The 20,765-nt window shown below is 45.5% G+C and overlaps 1 protein-coding gene across 4 annotated transcripts; it reads left to right on the plus strand.

Moving 5' to 3' along the window:
* The first annotated feature begins 2,274 nt into the window (after window positions 1-2,274).
* On the plus strand, window positions 2,275-19,605 carry LOC133381657 (oocyte zinc finger protein XlCOF6-like). 4 transcript variants are annotated; one of them, XM_061621006.1, is made up of 6 exons: window positions 2,275-2,341; window positions 3,185-3,359; window positions 4,323-4,467; window positions 9,750-9,827; window positions 15,081-15,128; window positions 15,818-19,605. In XM_061621006.1, the coding sequence occupies exons 1-6, from the start codon at window positions 2,337-2,339 to the stop codon at window positions 17,605-17,607; spliced, it is 2,241 nt and encodes a 746-aa protein (XP_061476990.1). In that variant the 5' UTR covers window positions 2,275-2,336; the 3' UTR covers window positions 17,608-19,605. The 4 variants fall into 4 exon arrangements, with proteins under 4 accessions (XP_061476990.1, XP_061476991.1, XP_061476993.1 ...); XM_061621007.1 differs by having other exon boundaries at window positions 15,821-19,605; XM_061621009.1 differs by lacking the exon at window positions 2,275-2,341 and adding an exon at window positions 2,371-2,438.
* Window positions 19,606-20,765: the final 1,160 nt, after the last annotated feature.

Consider the following 20,765-nt stretch of genomic DNA (forward strand, 5'->3'; position numbering starts at 1 on the left):
TTTCACTCCTGGGCAGGGATTTGAACCTGGGTCCCTTTGGACACAGTTAAGCATTAAATGGAAAGTATTTTGAATAAGATGCATATACAAACACACCCACACTTTGCACAGATGTGCAAGCTCAGGGGGTGCAAAATCTAGAGGGGATATAAACTCCACTCTATATCCTCACAACAGCCCTGTAAGGTAGGCTGGGCTGATAGTCACTGGCGCAAGGTCACCCAGGGAGCTCAGCAGGCCACCCAGGCTGGGCATTTGATTCAGGGCCTCCCTGGTCCAAGCCCAGCGCTCCTTGAGTGCTGTCGGTGTGTGTGTATGGAAGAACCTTCCAACATTTGCACGGCTAAGATGTAGCTGACTGCAAAAGGCACATCCGTTGCTCAAACCCACTTTGGCACCTGGTTCCGCCTAGCACTGGAAAGTGGCCCCTCATGCTAGAAAAATCAACACTAACCACTGCATTACACAGCCTCTCAGCCTGGCCCACTTTACAGGGCTGTTGTGAACACTCCCCAGGCAGTGTCCTTTGAACCCTCTACAGTCCTATAGAGGCTCTCCTGCCAACGTGGATGTTTCTGAGGGACGTAGTGAGGCCGGGCAGGAGCGAGACTGGCAGCACCGGCAGAAAAAGGCCCTCAGCACCCCCCTCCGCCGGGCCAATCCTACAAGACGAGCTGAGATCCGGGGGGGGGGGGGAGGCTTTGATCTTCCCAGTCTCAAGGTGTCTCTCCTCCGTGTGTGGTGCAGGGAGGGCCAGAGCTCAGCGGCCGTACAGCTGCCTGGCGTGCAGAAGGGCCCAGGCACAGACCCCAAGGGAGGGAGGGAGCCCCTCACCACCTGAAGCCCTTGGGAGCAGCTGCCAGTCAGTGTAGACATTACTGAGCTAGATGGGGAAAAGGGTCTGACTCAGATAAAGCAGCTGCCGATGATATTCCCCCAGGAAGTCTCCCCCCCCTCAAAAAAAATATAAGGCTCCTTCCGCTGCACCAAGAGCCCCTTTTCCCCAGACTGGGGCTACTAATCTGCGTGGGCGGGGCGGGGCGGGGCGGGTTAAAAAAAAGGATCCTGCACTGCAGGTATAGAAGCAGTTGGGGGCCTGCACTTTGCACCTGGAGCAGCCCCCCCATAGATTCCAGGAAAGGAAAGGGGGGACTAGGCGGTCTCTTATCTCCTTTTACCTCAACCCCCGAATCCCTTTTCTCCTCTCCCCTCCCTGCTGCATTGTCTGGGGATTCAGCATAGGGGAGACACTCCCGATTAAGGGCTTTTCAGTTCCGTGAAATCCCCTCCACCTCCGGGGCACAAAAGCAGCGGGCAAACCCTCCCCATGCGCCGCCCCCCGCTGCAAGGCGCCCTCCCCCTCTGCCATAGACATGCATCCCCCCTCATCCTGCCCCCCCCGCCACGCACTCCCTCCTTCCCGGCTCAGCACTCCACAAAAAGCAAATCCCCCTTCCCCCCATCACCTCCCCCCCCAAGTCTGCCGCACCTCTTTGCCCTCCGCACCTCCTGCTCTCCAGTCTTATTTTTGTGCAGGGAATGGGGAGAAAGGCGCCAGGGCCCGCCCCCCCCAATATTGTCTCTTTCTCTCCCCCCCCCGCCTTGGATTGCATCTTTCTGCCCCTCTAAGACCCAAAGCTCGCTTCAGTAGATGTTCTGGAGCCAAATGTTTGCCCAGTTTCACAGACCCCGAGGGAGGCGGGGCGCAAGTGGTAATCCTGGAGGTGGGGGGTCAGAGGATCCCAGGCAGGAGGAACCGAGCCACGATTTGCACCCACACCAGGGAGATCAGATAAACAGTGGGGGGGGAAAGGGGGAGAGGACAGGTTTTGTTGCTGCAAAAGGTCACGTGCCCCCCCCAATTGCCCATCTCTGCCGCAAACTCCGAGGGGGACTGTGTGTTTGTGAAGCCGTCAGCAAAGGCGTCCGGTAGGCAGAAAAGCCCTTTAGGCTGGGGAGGGAGACAGGGTCCCCTTGCAGCTGAGTCGGGAAAGAGGGAGGGACCCATCTGACACCCCCCAGCCTCAGTTTTCTGCCATCTGCCTGGGGAGTGATGTCAGTGTGATGGGGAGGCGGGGGAATTTACTGGAGCGGCGGCAGCCCCCCCAAAAACCAGGAAGGGGCAGAGAGGGGAACTCCCTCCGACCAGTCACAGGGGGGTCTGCAAAATGGGGTCGTGAAAGGGGAATATCCGGCTTGCAGAGAGTGGGGGGGGAGAGGAGGGGCTTCCCTGCTCTTCAGTCCTCCGACGGGGTGAAGGAAGCGAGCTCTGGCTCCTAGAGAGGCCGGGAGGTTGAGAGGGGGGACTCGGGGGAGGGAGAATAGGCTGGAGGACAATGAGGTGCAACTTGGGGGGGGGACAAAGATTTGCTTTTTCTCCCCTGAATCCACAGACAATGCAGAGGGGAGTGGAGGGAAGGAGAAAAGGGACTGGGGAGGTGAGGGGAAACGAGCGAAGAGACTCCCGACCTTCCCCTCTTTGCCTTCTGGGAAACTATAGAGGGGGGAGGCTGGCCCAGCTGCTTCGGGGTCTCCAATGCAGGCTCCTTTATTTAGAAGCAGCACCCCCCCCAAAAAAAGAGAAGCATCCTGGTCCAGCGCTGTAATCCGTGGACTACAATTCCCACCATCCCTGACCATTGACCAGGCTGGCCGGGGCTGATGGGAGTTGCAGTCCAGCCACTCCGGGAGCGCACCAGGTTGCTGTTCTTCAGACCCTTTTCATCGCCTGGTGGGTTGGACCCGCGGAGGGTCCCTCTCCGGTATTCCCAAAGGCAAGAGTGGAGCGCCCAGGCAGAGCCATTGGCCAACCCCCCACGCCCACCATTTCATTACAATACGTGTGAAACCTCTTTTCTGCCGGCTGCCAGAGAGGTGGCTTCCAGTTAATTTTTGAATTACATGCATAAGACATGATAACAAAGCCTGAGATTGTTGGCAAGTTGGAGGAGGGACTCTGGTGGGCAGGAAGAGAAGGCTTTGCGGAAGCAGGAGATGAGAGGGGAGGGGGGTCCAGGATGGCTGGATGGGCTGGGGGTGGCGAAGGGGGTGAGAAAGAACCATGAAAAAGCAACATGAGAAAACCTTTTATTTATTTGGATTGAGGCTGTTTATATATTTAAGTGTCTGGAACCCAAATTTGTACAAAGGGTGACATTCCTCCCTTCTGCTGTCTTCCCTGCAGAGGCTTGAGAGCTGCTCCCTCCTCCAAGGTGCATCCTGGGAGCCGCTGTGAGAGACCCAGAGGGGGTGACCCAGTTGACGCCTGTCCCTTCTACCTCGCCATGGCCTCAGAGGCACCGTCTGGATCGTCTCTTCTTTGGGGTGGGTTGGAAAGAGCTGTCAGGTGGGCGCCAAAGGTAAGGAGAAGATCATTGGGGGGGACACACAGACGGGACAGCCAGGCGGCCTCTCTGTGCTGAGTGGGGAGGAGCTCTGAAAGAACCTACCTTTCTGCTTCTATGTTTGCCGTTATATAAAACCTGCTAGATCAGGCCAATGGTCGTCTGATCCATCATCGTGTCCTCACAGTGGCTAACCAGATGCCTGTGGGAAGCCTGGAAGTAGGTCCTCTTGCGATTTGGTTGTAGGCATCTGGCAGAACACGCACGTGTTCACGTGACTCTTAAAACACACTTTTAGAGAGGTGGGATATTTTACGGGAGTCAGTTGCCCAGAAAATGTGTCTAAGCAGCCTAAAACCTGAAATACATGCCCCTTCTTTGAATGCACGAGTGAAACATTGTTTTGTTACAAAAATTGCAAAAGGCTTTAGTTACAAGTTGGTTAATGGAGTGCAGCCCCTACATAAGTCCTGGACATATTCAGTATAATATCTTAACCCACGCCTTAAAATAAAAAGTAGCTATATAAAGGAAACTAAAAGAAAAAGGGGTGTGTGTGGAGCACATCACTTGGCATGAAACTCAGAGTCAGTTACTGGTTTTAAAGTCATGTCCCAAAAGGAGAGAGGGTTTTGGAAGGAGTAATCCCAGCATGCCCCATCGATCAGGCCAACCCTCTTAGTCCAATATGAACCAAAGTGTAACTGCCAAGGGCCCCCTCTGTTGCAATTCCCAACATACTGCCTTTAACAGTGGAGGCAGAACAGAGCAATTGTGGCTAATAGCCATTGATAGCATTATCCTGCATGAATGTTGCATAATCCTCTTTCAGAGCCATCCAAGTTGGTGGTCCTCATGGCAAGATCTCAAAGTGACCTATTTATAGGGACTGATAAATCTATAAACGCCCACAGTCAACTACCTGACCCCTTTCAGAGTATGGTGCATGTTGTAAAAATTCCCTTTTCCTTCTTCCAGGGTCTGTTGTCTTTCCAGGCTCTCCGGGCCTTTGAGGAGGTGGCTGTATATTTCACGGAGGAGGAATGGGCCCTGCTGGGTCCCGGCCAAAGAGCTCTGCACAGGGAAGTCATGGTGGAGAATTATGAGACGGTGGCCTCTCTCGGTAGGGACACTTTTTTCCCCCTTGACTGATAAATGAAGGTGTGAATTTACTCTTTTTGCTATTTAGGCTACATCTTCTCTGTAACTTGTCATCTAAACTCCCCAGTGGGAAAAGATGCTCCTCTGGAGCCTGAGGGTACCTGCTGCCTTCTCTCTCTTCGTTCCTCAGTCCAGAAGTAAGTTCTTGTCTTTGAAGCAGGAAAAGGCAGCAATGACAGTTTGCAAAATGAAGGTGAGCGCTCTTGTATTTGCATCAGGCTGCAGCCAAAGTGTTGTTAGGGCAACAGGTTGCAAGCATGTTAATCCTACATTAAAAGAGCGATGTTGGTTGCCAGTTTTTTTCCTGAGCCCAATTCAAGGTGTGGTTTTGGCATTTAAAGCCCTAAACAGCTTGAGATGCAGATATCTGCAAGAACACTGGTTGCACGCCTCCTCTGTAGACCTGTGTTCACTCACACATGCCCCAGGAGTCTTGTGAAGTAGGATATTCAGACAGTGGCAATAGTAGTGCCTTGTGACATTCCTGTATGTCTCTGGGATACCACCTCCTGATTCTCCATGCCTGGATCAGGAAATCCCCTGGGAAATCTGCCTCAATCTGAGTCAGGTACACCCTCTCAACCCCAAGTTTCAACCTCACCACCTTTTCCTCCAAAAGGTAACCCCCAGTGAAGACTGTCAATATAATTGGTACAGGTATAGGGGACCCTGATTTGCTAGGTCAATTGACGAAGCTGACACACAGGATCTTAAAACAAACAAACTTTATTATTTACAAGATGTTAAATATTGATAATTATTGATTAAGATGTTGTTGTCCCTATTCAACCTACCTGTCCTACCCCTCTAACCACAATAAAACCTTCCTTAACACCCAAGTCATTTCACAATCCCTAATCCTATCTCTTCCCTTTCTAACCACCTAAACCAACTGCTTTTCAAATGCAGAATTCTCTCACTCACATCCCCCTCCTATCTGTCAGTCATACATCATCCATACCTCCTAGCATTCTATTAATTCCATCCTACCTGAATAACGAGAGCCAGTGGGGTGTAGTGGTTAAGGTGTTGGACTACGACCTGGGAGACCAGTGTTCAAATCCCCACACAGCCATGATGCTCACTACATGACCTTGGGCCAGTCACTGCCTCTCAGCCTCAGAGGAAGGCAATGGTAAACCACCTCTGAATACCGTTTACCATGAAAACCCTATTCATAGGATCACCATAAGTCGGGATAGACTTGAATGTTGGCTTGTGTGCATTGTTGTGTGAAACAGCATACATTACGTTGGAGTTAAGTTGAGCAAGAAACTTCTTCAGAGCATGTTAAGAGTCTTTATTGAAAGACATTAAGGCCAGAGGCTTAAGAGTAAATACATGTAGAGATTCTTCAGTCACCCCCCTTCTGGTACATCTCTCTCCATAGATAAACACAAAAAGACAGCCTCTCAGCTCAGAGGCATAATTCAGAAGAAAAACAACTCACAGACTCTGTTACAACTTTCCCAGCTGTTATCTCCCGTTACCATGACAACCTGTCTGACCTTCAAGTCTGCTCTCTCAGGCCAGACATGGCAGATAAGACTGCTTCTCAAAACACTTGCTTGTAACTTTCCAGACCTGATGAAAATATCCTTAGGCAGTACGGTCTAATGCCAACAGCCCCCCTTTTTCATCATGTCTGTAAATCCATTACAACAATAACACATTTCTACAATACATCTTGCAATACATTTCAGTACATTGCATTTTCAGTTCAGTACAGTTCAAAACTTTATTCACTCAAACTTTGGTTCAACACATGTCAAATAAAGTGTCTCAGGATCCATGTCTACAACTTTATTCATTCCAGGACTTGTTATTAATCCCACAGTAAGTCTGTCAGGCGGTTTGCCTAAATTCGCTCTCGTGGAGCGTCTTAAAGGAACCAAAGCCTCGGCTCTCTCTGCCCCCCCATTTGTGCTTGTGCTTGGCACAACCTGCGCAGGAGCTTCCATTTCCTCAGCTTTTCGTTTCTTTGATCTGCGTTTTCCAGAAATGAGCTCATTCAAAGCATCTCTGAGAGATATTTGTGTACCTTCCACTTTAATGTCAACATCTGGCTGAAATTTCTGTGATTGTGTTCGTGTTTGTGTTTGTGTGTCATTTGTTCCTGTAAGAAGGACTGTCTCCCTTTGATCCCAAGGCTTTTCTGAGACTTTAATGCTTCTGCTCAGAATTAACTGCTGTGTTTCTGGACACCAAACTTTGAAATATGCATTCTCTTGTGCTCTAGGTGCACGTTTGCCACGTCTCTTACCCTGTGGCTTGTAAACTCGGCTGCGATGCACTCTTTCAGGCATCAGCCTGACTGCATTACATGAATACTGTGGCTGTGTGCTTTTAACAGCTGTCTTCTTACAGCTCTGGCGGTCATTCCCTTTCCGCCCCATTAAACTCAAGGCATCAGCACACTTCACACCCATGGACATTTTAAACTGTGAATCATCAAGGCTTCCCTGCATGCACACTTGATCTCCCCTCATTACAAAACATTGGTATTTGTGAAACAAAATTGAATAATTACAACTCACCAGTTTTCTAACTGATAAAATATTATGAGCCAATTCCGGAACAAACAAACAGTCTGTTATTAGTCCAAGTTTGTCAAATTTCACCAGACCTTTAGCTTTTACGGATTTCCGTGATCCATCAGCAAGTAAAACAAAGTCCTGCTCATCTGTAGACGTGTAAAACAGACTCCTGTCTTTAATTAGTATATGGCTTGCTCTGCTGTCGAGCAACCAGTTCACAGGTCGTAAATCTTGAGAGTTCTGTTTACAAACAAAGTTCACACTGCCCTGCTTCAAGCCTCCGTCCCTGGAGTTTCGCTTGACTGGACAATCTTTACGGAGATGCCCACGAGCCCCACAGGCAAAACAAGACTTCAGCCGCTGCTGCTCCCGCTTGTTTTCCTGTCTGCTTTCGACAGCCTGCTCCGGTTCGGCACATTTCTCCTCCTTGCTTCTGACAGCCTCCACCGGCTGGGCTCTCTGCGCCTTCTGCCTCCGCTGCCATTCCTGGGACAAATCCTGCAACGCGTCCCACGTCTGTTTAGCCGACGGCTCATCTCTCACACACATCAGTTGAGAATCCGATAGAGCCAAGATTATAAACGCCTGCGCCCTCTGGTGTCGACGCTTCCAGGCCGCGGTCGGTACCGCCGGGGTTTTTTCCTCAATCACGTCCCATAAATCCTCTGTTATCAGCAAAGCCCTCATCCTCGGCTTCCAGCTGCCAAAATTCTTTTCATTAAGTCGTTCCATCGGCAAGCCTCCCCCAGACAGGTTTACAGCCATGTTGCTCACCTCCGTCTGGTTCAATCAATCAAGCTGCCCTCTCTGGAACTCCGTCTGCCATTCAGACCAGCAACTTACTCCTGTGTAATGCGCTGTGGAGCGTAACCATCCTCTGCTACCACTGTTGGCTTGTGTGCGTTGTTGTGTGAAACAGCATACATTACGTTGGAGTTAAGTTGAGCAAGAAACTTCTTCAGAGCATGTTAAGAGTCTTTATTGAAAGACATTAAGGCCAGAGGCTTAAGAGTAAATACATGTAGAGATTCTTCAGTCACCCCCCTTCTGGTACATCTCTCTCCATAGATAAACACAAAAAGACAGCCTCTCAGCTCAGAGGCATAATTCAGAAGAAAAACAACTCACAGACTCTGTTACAACTTTCCCAGCTGTTATCTCCCGTTACCATGACAACCTGTCTGACCTTCAAGTCTGCTCTCTCAGGCCAGACATGGCAGATAAGACTGCTTCTCAAAACACTTGCTTGTAACTTTCCAGACCTGATGAAAATATCCTTAGGCAGTACGGTCTAATGCCAACATTGAAGGCAGTCCATACATACATACCTGAATAACAAAACAGTTTCAAGCTTATTCACAAGTCTGATTCTGTTACATGCCTCTTGGCAGATTTACCCATTGACTTAACCCTCACATAGGTCTTAAAAGTGGGGGTATTTATTGAGCATGCACACACAGAGAATCAAAATATACACATTTAACATTGCAGTGGGGAATAGCTCGGCAACGATACATATCCATTATGGCAATGCGGATAATTCAGCAACAATATACCTACATTTCTTTGGTTTGAGGGAATCAGCGAAATAATTTTAACCACAACCAAACTAACATTCACAGAACATACACGGAAGAAAGGGCAAGCAAGGCATAAGAGGTCTGGTCTTGTAACGGATCTCTCACAGGCCCTAAGCACAGGTTTCTCAAGATCCCACTACTAGGCACCACCACCTGACACTCTGTATACAATATTGCCTTGAGACTGTGCCTTAGTCTCCTCCTGGCTTATTGCTACTTTGTGTCTGGGTGCACTTACAGGCCACAACTGCCCTGTATCTTTGTGCCTTTAAAGATTACAGCCCTGGGTTGCTGTGGATACCTGATGATGTTACACTATCTCTTCACCGCTGCCACCATTGATACTGTTTCCCAACCTCGGTATATGACCTGCCCACCCTTCTGGTCTGTGCAAACCCAGGATCAGGTGTTTTGGTAAACCAAGAAATATTTATTTATATACACAGGGAATAACAAGATTACTTAAAGTTCAGTCAACATGCGTGAGGTTTCATATAATGGTTTACTCTTTGTATTTCTTAGTCCTAAAAGTCCTGCCTCACTGCCTTTAACACAATCCACCCCTCCAAAACCCAGAACCAACAACTGTCATTCTCTCATTTATACCTTCAGACACCGGCACTCATTCAACATTTTTCAACATTCCAACCCATGTACTCCCCCTCTCACCCAGTCTACTTACCACATATACTCTATAAAACCCTCACTTACCATAATTACAGTACCATATTTACAGAGGCATCACAGTGCCAACCTAATCTTTCTATCTGGGCCCACGTTGCCATCTGATTCTCAGTAATACACACACAAACAAACACACATTTACATATTTTGGGTGCTGTGGCTGATTTTTGCTTTTGGTGTGGTGAAAGGCCACAGCCCAAATGAAAACAGTTGGATTTTCTAGGTTCCGCAGTGTGATCCCCAAGAGGCATTTCAGGCTGAGCTTTATGTCCAGTGCACAGATGTTCACAATGGCCAGTCTGATCCTGGTAGTTCGGATCGCCTTGTCCTGTTTATGGGGTTTAGGAGATACAAAACAAAAATTCTTCTGATAAAAGGCTCTTCTTGGAATGAGTGAACATTTTGCGGTCAAAGGTAACTAATTTTGCCTGTTTCCTTGACAGAATCGGACCTCAATTCCTTTTGGAAAGAAGGACAAGATCCCTTGATCCAGGATCCTGAAGAAGAGGAGACATTAGCAGGTAGATGCTTAGCTGCATTGTGGGGACCTTTTTGGTCTGGGAATTGAAGGGTTTTTTTGTATTATTCCTGTGAGATATCATTGCTGGGAGATTAACGGGTCAGTCTGTGAGTTCTCCTGGAGGACATCTGAGATGGCATTAAGAACACAAGAACTGTCTGCTGGATCAGGCTAGGGGCATATTTAATCCAGCATCCTGTCCTCACAGCGACCAACCAGATGCCTGGGGGAAGCACACAAGCAGGACTCGAGTGCAACAGTTGCCACGGTGACTGTTTTAAAACTGCAAAGAGGCGGTAAAAGTAAAGGGGGGTAGTGGCTTCAAAGGGCACTTTTGATATTTTCCTCCTCTCCTGATGACCTGAAGAAATGGTGCCTTTTGGAAGGATCTACCCATAGCAGAAATGTCACACACAACAATCCTTCCCAAAAGGTAGCTGCTTCCAAAAGGGGCTGTTTTCTTTGGTTGTGCATGCCGCTTCCCAGGAGGGGAGAAGCAAACAGCCAGTCTGAGAGCTTTGCGAGCTGCCCCGTGCTGCCCCTTTCAACTTCCAATTTTAGCAGATGAACAGGACTGCTCTAGCAAAGGAGCAATTGGGAGCCCACTTGAAGCTCCCGGTTGTTCTTCTGAAGCCCTTCCCTTCCCCACCCCACACCTGACATCATGTATGATGTCAGATGTGGGGCAGGTGGGTGTGGCTTCCCCAAAACAGCCTGGCGGGCCAAACGGGAACCCCTGCCAGCCCAAGACTGCCCCACAGGCTGGAGTTTCCCCGCTGTTGCTTCACAGATTTTAAAAATACTAAGTGGTTTAACAATGGTATCTTTTGGAAACCACTTAGAAGATGTTTACAATCTGTTGTTGTTATGTGCCTTCAAGTCGATTATGACTTATGGCAACCTCCAATAGCATCTGTCGTGAACCACCCTGTTCAGATCTTGTAAGTTCAGGTCTGTGGCTTACTTTCTGGAATCAATCCATCTCTTGTTTGGCCTTCCTCTTCTTCTGCTCCCTTCTGTTTTTCCCAGCATTATTATCTTTTCTAGTGAATCATGTCTTCTCATGTGTCCAAAGTATGCTAACCTCAGTTTCATCATTTTAGCTTCTAGTGGTAGTTCTGGCTTAATTTGTTCTCACGCCCAATTATTTGTCTTTTTCGCAGTCCATGGTATGCGCAAAGCTCTCCTCCAGCACCACATTTCAAATGAGTTGATTTTTCTCTTAACCGCCTTTTTCACTGTCCAACTTTCACATCCATACATAACACACCTGCCTATTGGGAACCTGAGTGTGTGAACCTGCCACCCACATGTCCCATTAAACACACCTCCTTGAGAGGAGGGGGATCCTTTGCAGAGCTTAGAAAAGTTACTGTTTTGAACTACAACTCCCGGGCTGATGGGAGTTGTAGTTCAAAAAAGTAACTTTTCCAAGCTCTGATCTTTTGCTAGGGATAAAACATGTGCTTTACCCTGAAATGTGCCTAAATAGTATGTGTATAACCCAAGAAATGCAGGTCCAAACCAGACTAAAGTAAAGCTTTCTTTTATTGAGAGTAAAGAGGAGAATAGTGATACGGAATTACTGGGTGCATGGCAGCATTTCTCATTAGTACACTAACCCATTCATATCTCTAAACTAAAGAGACAAAAGGTCCCTCCTGCTATAAGGAATGGCAGGGAGTGGAGATTACTTATCCTAGGCCCAAGGAGTGGGCAGTGGAATGCAGCTGAAGCGATGTACAGGAGCTCTGACCAAAAAAGCAGGAAGGAATCTCTGTGCCTCAAGGCTTGCACCGAAACAGAGGTTTCCGTCCTAACCTGTGGCCTGAAGTCCCGCACTGCGTTTCTTGAGAGCGTAGTTACATATTGGAGCTCAGATCGCCATCTTGAGTCTCAAACCCTGCTCTTAAAATACCTTCCCCCCTCCTTTCCAATCAATTTGGGAAAAAGGAGGAGCTGGGGTATGAGGTGATCTCATGCTGTGTATGTATTTCTTGATGTCAGGAAAAAAAACGAGTCCTGCTTTCTAATGCTGTCTTTGAACAATGGGATTGTTCTGCTGGGCGTGAGGGAAATATTCCAAGAAATGGAGATAACATTTAATTCAGGGTCTTCACGTTCCTCCAAAAGTGACAAGAGATGGCCCTTGCTTCTTGTCCTCATTTCACGGTACTTAGGAAGGCACAATGAGTCAGAAAACAGGAGCTGTGGAGTGGGAGATGCAGTTCAGAATATTCCAGGGCCTTGCCTTCCCTTCGACTCCAAATGAACCAAGGTGGGAGTTAGCCAGAGCACTTGTAACAACATGTTGCTAAATAAAAATATAATAAGTATATTATAGCTGTTGTAGTTAGTAGCCATTGGTAGCCTTACCCTCTTGGATTTTTTCTAATCCTCTTTAAAAACCATCCAAGTTGGTGACCATCACTGCCTTTGTGGGAGCAAATTCCATAGGTGAACTATGTACTGTGTGAAAAAGTACTTTCTGGTGTTTCTCCTGAATCTTCCAACATTCACCAGCATTGGACTGTTACATGTATACATTTGTATCTCCACATGCGTGTTCACTCACTGGCAACTCAAAGTGCCACATGGTGAGGGTAGCGAAATGTTTAGCTGAAATTAAACCCACACACCACTCTTATGCGTGTACAACTTTGCCCTTAACCCCGATAAAGCACACAAAAAGTAAAAGATTGGTTTATTAGAAGACAAAACAGGAAAAATAGTGCATGTTACAATTATAAGTAATGTGAGCAGCTTTCTAACTTTGACCCAGTCTTTCGTCCCTAATACTCTAGATAGAATAAGACAGAGAACTTAACCCTAGGCACATTCAGGGTTGCATCAAATCACACACAGAGAAAAAGAAGAACAAGTAGCTCAAGAGTTGAGGATGAATATACCTTTCCTGAGGATTGCAGTGAGAATCTTAAGGTCAGCAGGGAACTTTTGCATCTAGCCATGAGCCAAAGCTCCTCCCTCACTGTAGCCTTCACTAGACTTGAAAGATCTCACCTTTCCTTAGGTCCTTGTGGTTCCATGCAGCCCCAATGGTGGTTCCTAGGGTGTGAGTAAGGCAGCAGTTGAGCCCCCAAGGGAGAGGTGCTACTGACTCTCCAAATCGTCACGTTTAAGTATAGTTTGGGTCTCCATTGAGCTACATGTAAATTGGGAGGTGGAACGTGACATGTGAGGACAATGGAAAAAACTGGAATTACCGATAAGGGCTCTAGCTTCATCAGATGGGTTTCCTGATAAGACACTTGTCTCCTAAGAAATATTTACTCTAAATTCCTGGTTTGGGGTGATAGATCCCTTATCCGTTAAAGGTGAAAGGACATCATGACCTTTGTCCAAATGGCCCAAGATGGACCTGTAAGACTCAGGATGTTTATGCCTCTTGGCTTCTGGCATTTATGGATAGCTCAGGATTCCACAGAGACGCTGTTTCCCAGGATTCCTTGCATCTCTTAGGCTTCAAAACTTTGGTTCTCTGAGATGAAGCAAAAAATGAAAAATCCCCAATATTACAGGTAATCCTTTACAGGATGGCCCCGGGTCCTGGTGTTACAGGAGATGGAGAAAAACTTTTCTCGTTCCACTTGCTAAACACCATGCATACATTTACACACTTCTATTATGTCCCTTTTTGCTCACCTTTTCTCTAAACCAAATGGCCTCAAATGTTGTAATCTTCTGTCATAGGGGAGTTTCCCTATCCCCTTGTTCATGTTGGTTGTGCTTTCTGAACCGTTTCCAGTCACTTTTGAGATGACACCACCAAAATGGTGCACAGTATTCCTAGTGCGGTCACATCATGGATAATGGCATGGTGATATTGGAAGTTTCATTTTAAGTTTTTTTCCTAATGATCTCTAGCATGGAATCCAACTTTTTCACAGCTGCTGCCCAATAGGTGAACATTTTCATTGGGATAATTACTGATCCACTGGAGGGCCTATCCTCTTATTCCGTGATTCCTGAGTTTACTCTGGAGTCTTTGGTCAGGGATTTTGTATAAAGGACGGAAACCGGTGGAAATTATTGTTATACGCAAAATAACCAAGCAAGAACAAGCTTTGCTGAAATAGAACCAGCGTGACTTCTGCAAGTGTAAGTCCTAGCTCAGCAACCTATTAGAGATCTTTGAGAATGTCAATACCCATATTGATAAAAGTGATCCAGTCGACATAGTGCGCTTGTCCTTTCAAAAAGCTTTCAACAAGGTACCTCATCAAAGGCCCCTGAGTAAGCTTTGTTGTTGTTGTCTGCCTTCAAGTCAATTACGACTTATGGCGACCCTCTGAATCCTTTTTGGATATATTCATAGGGTTTTCATGGTAAGAGGTATTCAGAAGTGGTTGACCATTTCCTCTCTCTAAGCCTATGGCACCCGGTATTAGTAGTAGTAGTAGTAGTAGTAGTAGTAGTATTTATACCCCGCCCTTTTTCCAAACTGGAACTCAAGGTGACTTCCAGATAAAAATAAGTACGTATCATTAAGAACCTATAAAAAAATAAGACATATAAACATATAAAATCAGCATTAAAACAGGATGAATCTATTAAGATGTTAAAACCAATTACTCTTAAAATACTGCAAACCAGTTTAGGACCATACAAGCAAAACAATAAGCATCCTCTTCAGTCACTACCCTTAAAGCCTTCAGTTCCAAAGGCCTGCCGGGAGAAAAAAGTCTTTAGCTGTCGGTGGAAGGACTGCACAGAGGAGGCCATTCTTGCCTCCAGGGAGTTCCAGAGCCTAGGGGCAGCCACCAAAAAGGCCCTATTCCCAGCCGGTCTCCCATCCAAGTACTAACCAGGCCTGACCCTGCTTAGCTTCCGAGATCAGACGAGATTGAACTTGTTTAGGGTAGTATGGCCGGATCCTCTTGTGGATCAGAAACTGGCTAGGAAACAGGAAGCAGAGAGTAGGAATAAATAGACAACGCTCCAAATGGAACAATGTAGAAAGTCAGAGACTGCATGGTTCTCAATGGCGCTTGCTGGAAACCACAGCAGGAGAGTGTTTTTGTGCTCGAGTCTGGCTTACGGGCTTCCCATAGGCCTCTAGTTGGCCATTGTGAGAACAGGCTGGTGGACTAGATGAGCCACTGGCCTAATCAAGCAGGGCTTTTCTTTTGTTCTTAATGCCTGGATAATTTGGGTTTAGAACTAACTGGATTGTCTTGTTTTTGTTTTTTTAAAAAAAATGTTTCAAAACGGTATTTCATCTGTTGGCTGCAAGGACAAGATCCAATTGGACGGGGCTCTGATGAAGGGGAGAGATCAGCAGGTATGGATTTGAAAAATATCTTGGGAAAGGTTATAATGGGAACAAAACAATAGTAAGGAATACCCCTTACAGTTCAGAGCATCATCTCAAACTTGTATGATTCCACATTAAGCATCATGTTAGGTTGGTCTTGGCCCATCTATGTCTTAGCACATGAGTTCTGTGAAGAAATACATAGCTTTAATCCCTGGAACCTTCAGGTAGATTCAACACTGCTCTAGATAGTCCAATGGTCTGATTCACTATAAGGCAACCTCCTGTGTTCCAATATTTCTATCTGACCACCCCTTTTGCCTGCAGTCAAATACATAGGAACCAATGAACAGTGAAGACTGCCCAGTTTGCCTCTTCTGCAGCCTTTCTGTGCTTCCCTTTCCTCTCACTCCACTTTTTATTGCGTCTTCATTTAGAAATGTTTGCCACACTTGTACCTCGGTTGGAGGAGAAGCCAGACACATCTGGGCTTAGTGACTTCAGTTTGTATATAGACCTGAAAGGAATCCATGGTCTTCTGTGAGACTATAGAATATTTGGGTAACCGTTTTTTCAGCTGAGGATGCAAAGAGAAAGGGGGAGAATCATGGAAATGTGAACATTATGAAGTGGCCAAATGGGCTCGATCTGTTATGAGATCCTTTGCTTATGACTTGAAATTCCAATGTGATTTCTTTCTCCCTCCTTCCCCTCAGCAGATGATCGGCAGAAGAATGAGAGTTATAGGGAACCAGAGATGGTAATAGCCAAGCACGAAGCGCAAAAAGAGATGTCTGAAACCCACGGTGGACCAAAAATGTCTGAAAGAAACCAGTCAAAGAAGGGGAATAGGAAATCCTCTACTTCTCACACTTTGCAGCAAAGAACCCACACAGGAGAGAAGCCATTTAAATGCTTGGAATGTGGAAAGAGCTTCAGTGAGAGCAGTGGCCTTTCTGTACATCAAAGAACCCACACAGGGGAGAAACCGTTTAAATGCATGGAGTGTGGAAAGAGCTTCAGTCAGAAATACCACCTTACTGTACATTATAGAAGCCACACAGGAGAGAAACCGTTTAAATGCATGGAATGTGGAAAGAGCTTCAGTGACAGCAGTAGCCTTTCTGTACATCAACGGACACACACAGGGGAGAAACCATTTAAATGCATGGAATGTGGAAAGAGCTTCAGTACAAAAAGTAAAGTTACTGTACATCGCAGAACCCACACAGGGGAGAAACCATTTAAATGCATTGAATGTGGAAAGGGCTTCAGAGGAAGCAGTAGCCTTTCTGTACATCAACAAACGCACACAGGGGAGAAAGGATTTAAATGTATGGAATGTGGAAAGAGCTTCAGTCGTAGAGGTAGCCTTTCTGTACATCAAAGAACCCACACAGGGGAGAAACCATTTCAGTGCATGGAATGTGGGAAGAGCTTCACTGTGAGCAGTGACCTTATTAGACATCATAGAACGCACACAGGGGAGAAACCATTTAAATGCATGTTGTGTGGGAAAAGCTTCACTGAGAGTGGTAGCCTTAAAGTACATCAACACTCACACACAGGGGAGAAACCATTTAAATGCAGGGAGTGTGGAAAAAGCTTCAGTCAGAGTGGTAGCCTTTCCGTACATCAGAGAACCCACACTGGGGAGAAACCATTTAAATGTGTGGAGTGTGGAAAGAGCTTCACTGTGAGCAGTGACCTTATTAAACATCATAGAACGCACACAGGGGAGAAACCATTTAAATGCATGTTGTGTGGAAAGAGTTTCACTGAGAGTAGTAGCCTTAAACTACATCAACACACACACACAGGCGAGAAACCGTTGAAATGCATGGAAAGTGGAAAGAGCTTCACTGTGAGCAGTCACCTTATTAAACATCGTAGAACACACAGAGGGGGAAAACCATTTAAATGCACATTGTGTGGAAAGAGCTTCACTGGGAGCAGTAACCTGAAAGTACATCAACACATACACACAGGGGAGAAGCCGTTTAAATGCTTGGAATGTGGCAAGAGCTTCAATGTGAGCAGTCGGCTTATTAGACATCATGCAATGCACACAGGGGAGAAACCATTTAAATGTGTGGAGTGTGGAAAGAGCTTCACTGGGAGTAGTAGCCTTAAAGTACATCAACACACACACACAGGGGAGAAACCGTTTAAATGCATGGAGTGTGGCAAGAGCTTCAGTGTGAGCAGTCGGCTTATTAGACATCATGGAATGCACACAGGGGAGAAACCGTTTAAGTGCATGGAGTGTGGAAAGAGCTTCACTGAGAAGAGTAAACTTACTTTGCATCACAGATCACATACAGGAGAGAAACCATATAAATGCATGGAATGTGGAAAGGGCTTCTCTGAGAGGAGTAAACTTACTTTACATAACAGGACACACACAGGGGAGAAACCATTTCAATGCATGGCGTGTGGAAAAAGTTTCACCGAGAAGAGTAAACTTAACTTACATCAAAGAACCCACATGGGAGATCCCATTTAAATGCATGGAGTATGGAAAGAGCTTCAGCATAAGCGGTAGTCTTACTGTAAGAATGCACAGGGGAGAAATCTTTCAAATAAATGTAATGCGGAAGACACTTCAGTATACCAGAAAATGTGGAATTTAAGTGGGCTAATGTAGTATTTAGCAATGTTAAGTATGTAGTTAATCTTGTGAGTTACAAAGATTAAAGCCTTGGGATCAAGATAACTGAAAGATTATCTCACACCGTATGTACCCAAACAATCACTGCAGTATACAGCAGAAGCATATACCATCTCAGTGTTTGAATGTGAGACAATACTTGTAGTTAGTTACCTGAATGTGGGTAGGTGGTGATAGACAGAAAAAGTCGTTCTTGTGTTTTCCTCGCTGGGTCAGTCTTTCATAACTAAGTGAGCGATCTTGTGTTTTTTTCTTTTGCTTATTGATTGTCTGTCTGCCCCCTTCACCAAATCACCCTCTCTTTTATTCTCTGTTTATTTGTATGTGCCATCCTGGGCACTCTCTCAGAGATGGCTCTGCATGCTAGGAGCAAATAAACCTTTCTCACCTTTCAACAGTGATCTTAATAATGTTTTGTTGCAACTGCTGTGAAACATTGCTGAATTTCAACCGGTTATGGGGCCCAGACAGCAAAAACAACTTTTTTAAAAGATGCAGGAAGTTTTTGCATGGTTGTAGAATAGTTTCACAAGCAGGTAGTATCAGAACCAGATAATCTTCACATGGCTGTATCTACTTGAAGTCCTGTTGGATCACTTAAAACAAGACATAGAGATAAAACAACTGGGAGAAGTTGCCCACTATCTTGGGGAACCAGAGAGCTTCCATCTTCCTTTCCATTTAATCAATGAAAAACAACAGATTCGTGAGGGTTTTTGAGTACCTAGGGCTTACAGAACCCCCTCTGATGACAACACTAATGGACACACACAAACTACTTGAAAGGAGAAGGAGACAGTGAATCCCTTCCACAGAATGATCAGTACAGGATGGCTATAGGGAAAGTTGCAGTATCTAACCACTACAACCAGACCAGACATAGCTACAGCAACAGAAATACTGTGTAGAAGCATCAATGCACCTACAAAGAGAGACTGGAATGCCATGGAGAGTGGCCAGATATTAAAAAGAGACTGCATATCTGAAACTAAAATTATGAGCACTAACAGTCCTGCACTAGTCACTTAACTCAGATGCAGACTGGGCTGGAGACTCAGCAGATTGCAAATCATGAGCAGAAACCTGTTCTATGGATATGCAGCAACTGCCTACATCAGCAAGAAGCAATCAGCAGTGGCAGCATAGTATATATCAGCTGCCCTGACTTGCCAGGAACTGGAATGGGTATCTTGAGCTGGTGAAGATTTTGGAATAGATGTTCCAGAGCCTGGAAGACAGCTAAAGCTTCATAAAGATTGCTGAAACTGAAAAGTTTGCTGCCACACACAGAGCACATTGTTGTGAAACACCACATACTGGAAGACATACACAAAGAAGGGCTTATTGGGATGAAGTATTGCTCAGTGAAAGAGACGACATTCTCCCTAAGCTACTTCCCAGACACCAGTTTCAACTTATGCGAGAAAAGATGAATTTTGTGGATGTGGCCAAATGTGGTTGAAAAGGGGTGTTAGAATGGGAGGCAATGCTTGTAGTTAGTTAACTGAACCAGGCTGGGGGAGGGAGGGTGATAGACAGAGAAAGTAATCCTTATGTTTCCCTCATTGGATCACTCGTAACTAAAGAAGCTATCTTGTCTGTTTGTTTATTGCCTGTCTTTCCCCTTCACCAAATTGCTGCCTACTTTAGTAAGGATCTACCATCCTGAGGTTTATGTGCTAGATGTAAATAAACCTTTAACTTTCTTTCTCACCTTTCACCAATGGTTTTTAACAGACTCTTATACAGTACCTGCTGTGAAACTTTGCTGAATTCCAACACTCATTAGAAGCGTCATTCTGTATGCTATAGGAACCCAGTCTTTAATACAGAGCTTGGAAAAGTTACTTTTTTGAACTACAACTCCCATCAGCCCCAGCCAGCATGGCCACTGGACTGGGCTGATGGGAGTTGTAGTTCAAAAAAGTAACTTTTCCAAGCTCTGCTTTAATGTGTACCTACCCTTTGGAACTCCCTCCCATTGCATATTAGAGAGGCACTATTTTCTTTTTGGCACCCATTGAAGACCTTTTTTCCTCCAACAAATTAAGAGGAGATTTTTATCCCAGTCTGCATCTGTATTGTAATTGAAAATGCTTTTAATTGTTTTGACAAATGAAATGGTTTTCCTTTTCATTGCTGGTGTTTTTGAGATATTTTGTGGGAAGCAATCAATAAATGGATGTAAAAAAATAATTAATGCTAATGATCACTTTACCAGGTGCTTTCATGTACATTACTTTAGTATAATTTTAAATGTTATACTTTTAAATGTTGATTTTATTCATTTTCCTTTTTAAAACTTGTTTTTAAATGTTGGTTTTTTATTGATGTTTCTAATGTATATTTTATATATATTTTTAAACCAGTTAGTGGTTTTTACAGTTCAGCTGTATACAAATTTTGTTAAATACATAACTAAAATAGTTTGCTTCACTTTAGTTTGCCATGTAATCATTGTATCTTAACTTTTTATGTATAATGTGGTTTTGATTGTTCTTTGACTTTTGTGTGGATTATGCTAACATATTTCATAAATGAAATGCATTCACTGGTCTGCTGCTGATGTATCTTAAGGACATTTTCTCGGCTGATGTAACACTCTGGTAGTATCTGGTCACAGCCTTCTTGCCTAGTGGGGTGAATGATGGACCTCATAGCTGGTACTCATAGCAAGAAAGGAGTGAAAACTGGTTTTTGTCATCAGTCACATAGCAAAACTGGCTTGTCTAGGCAATAGTGGGGCCTTCTGGGAAGGCAGCAGGATTGGGGGAAATTTCTGCTTAAGATTCTTGTCAGGGTAGATAATTCTGGGCCAGATATGGTGGGTTTCACTAGAAGGCAACTTTAGACATGCAGAATTTTCAGGAATAACTAATCCATATTATGCTATTGTAAATTATGCTTCATTCTAGTGTCTCTGCTGTAGGCAGTGTGCCTTAGAATGACCCTTGCTTGGAACCATAAGTGAGAGGATTATGGACTCGGAGGTC

This window comes from Rhineura floridana, chromosome 3 (assembly GCF_030035675.1).
Source record: "Rhineura floridana isolate rRhiFlo1 chromosome 3, rRhiFlo1.hap2, whole genome shotgun sequence".
In the NCBI taxonomy this organism is placed as follows: domain Eukaryota; kingdom Metazoa; phylum Chordata; class Lepidosauria; order Squamata; family Rhineuridae; genus Rhineura; species Rhineura floridana.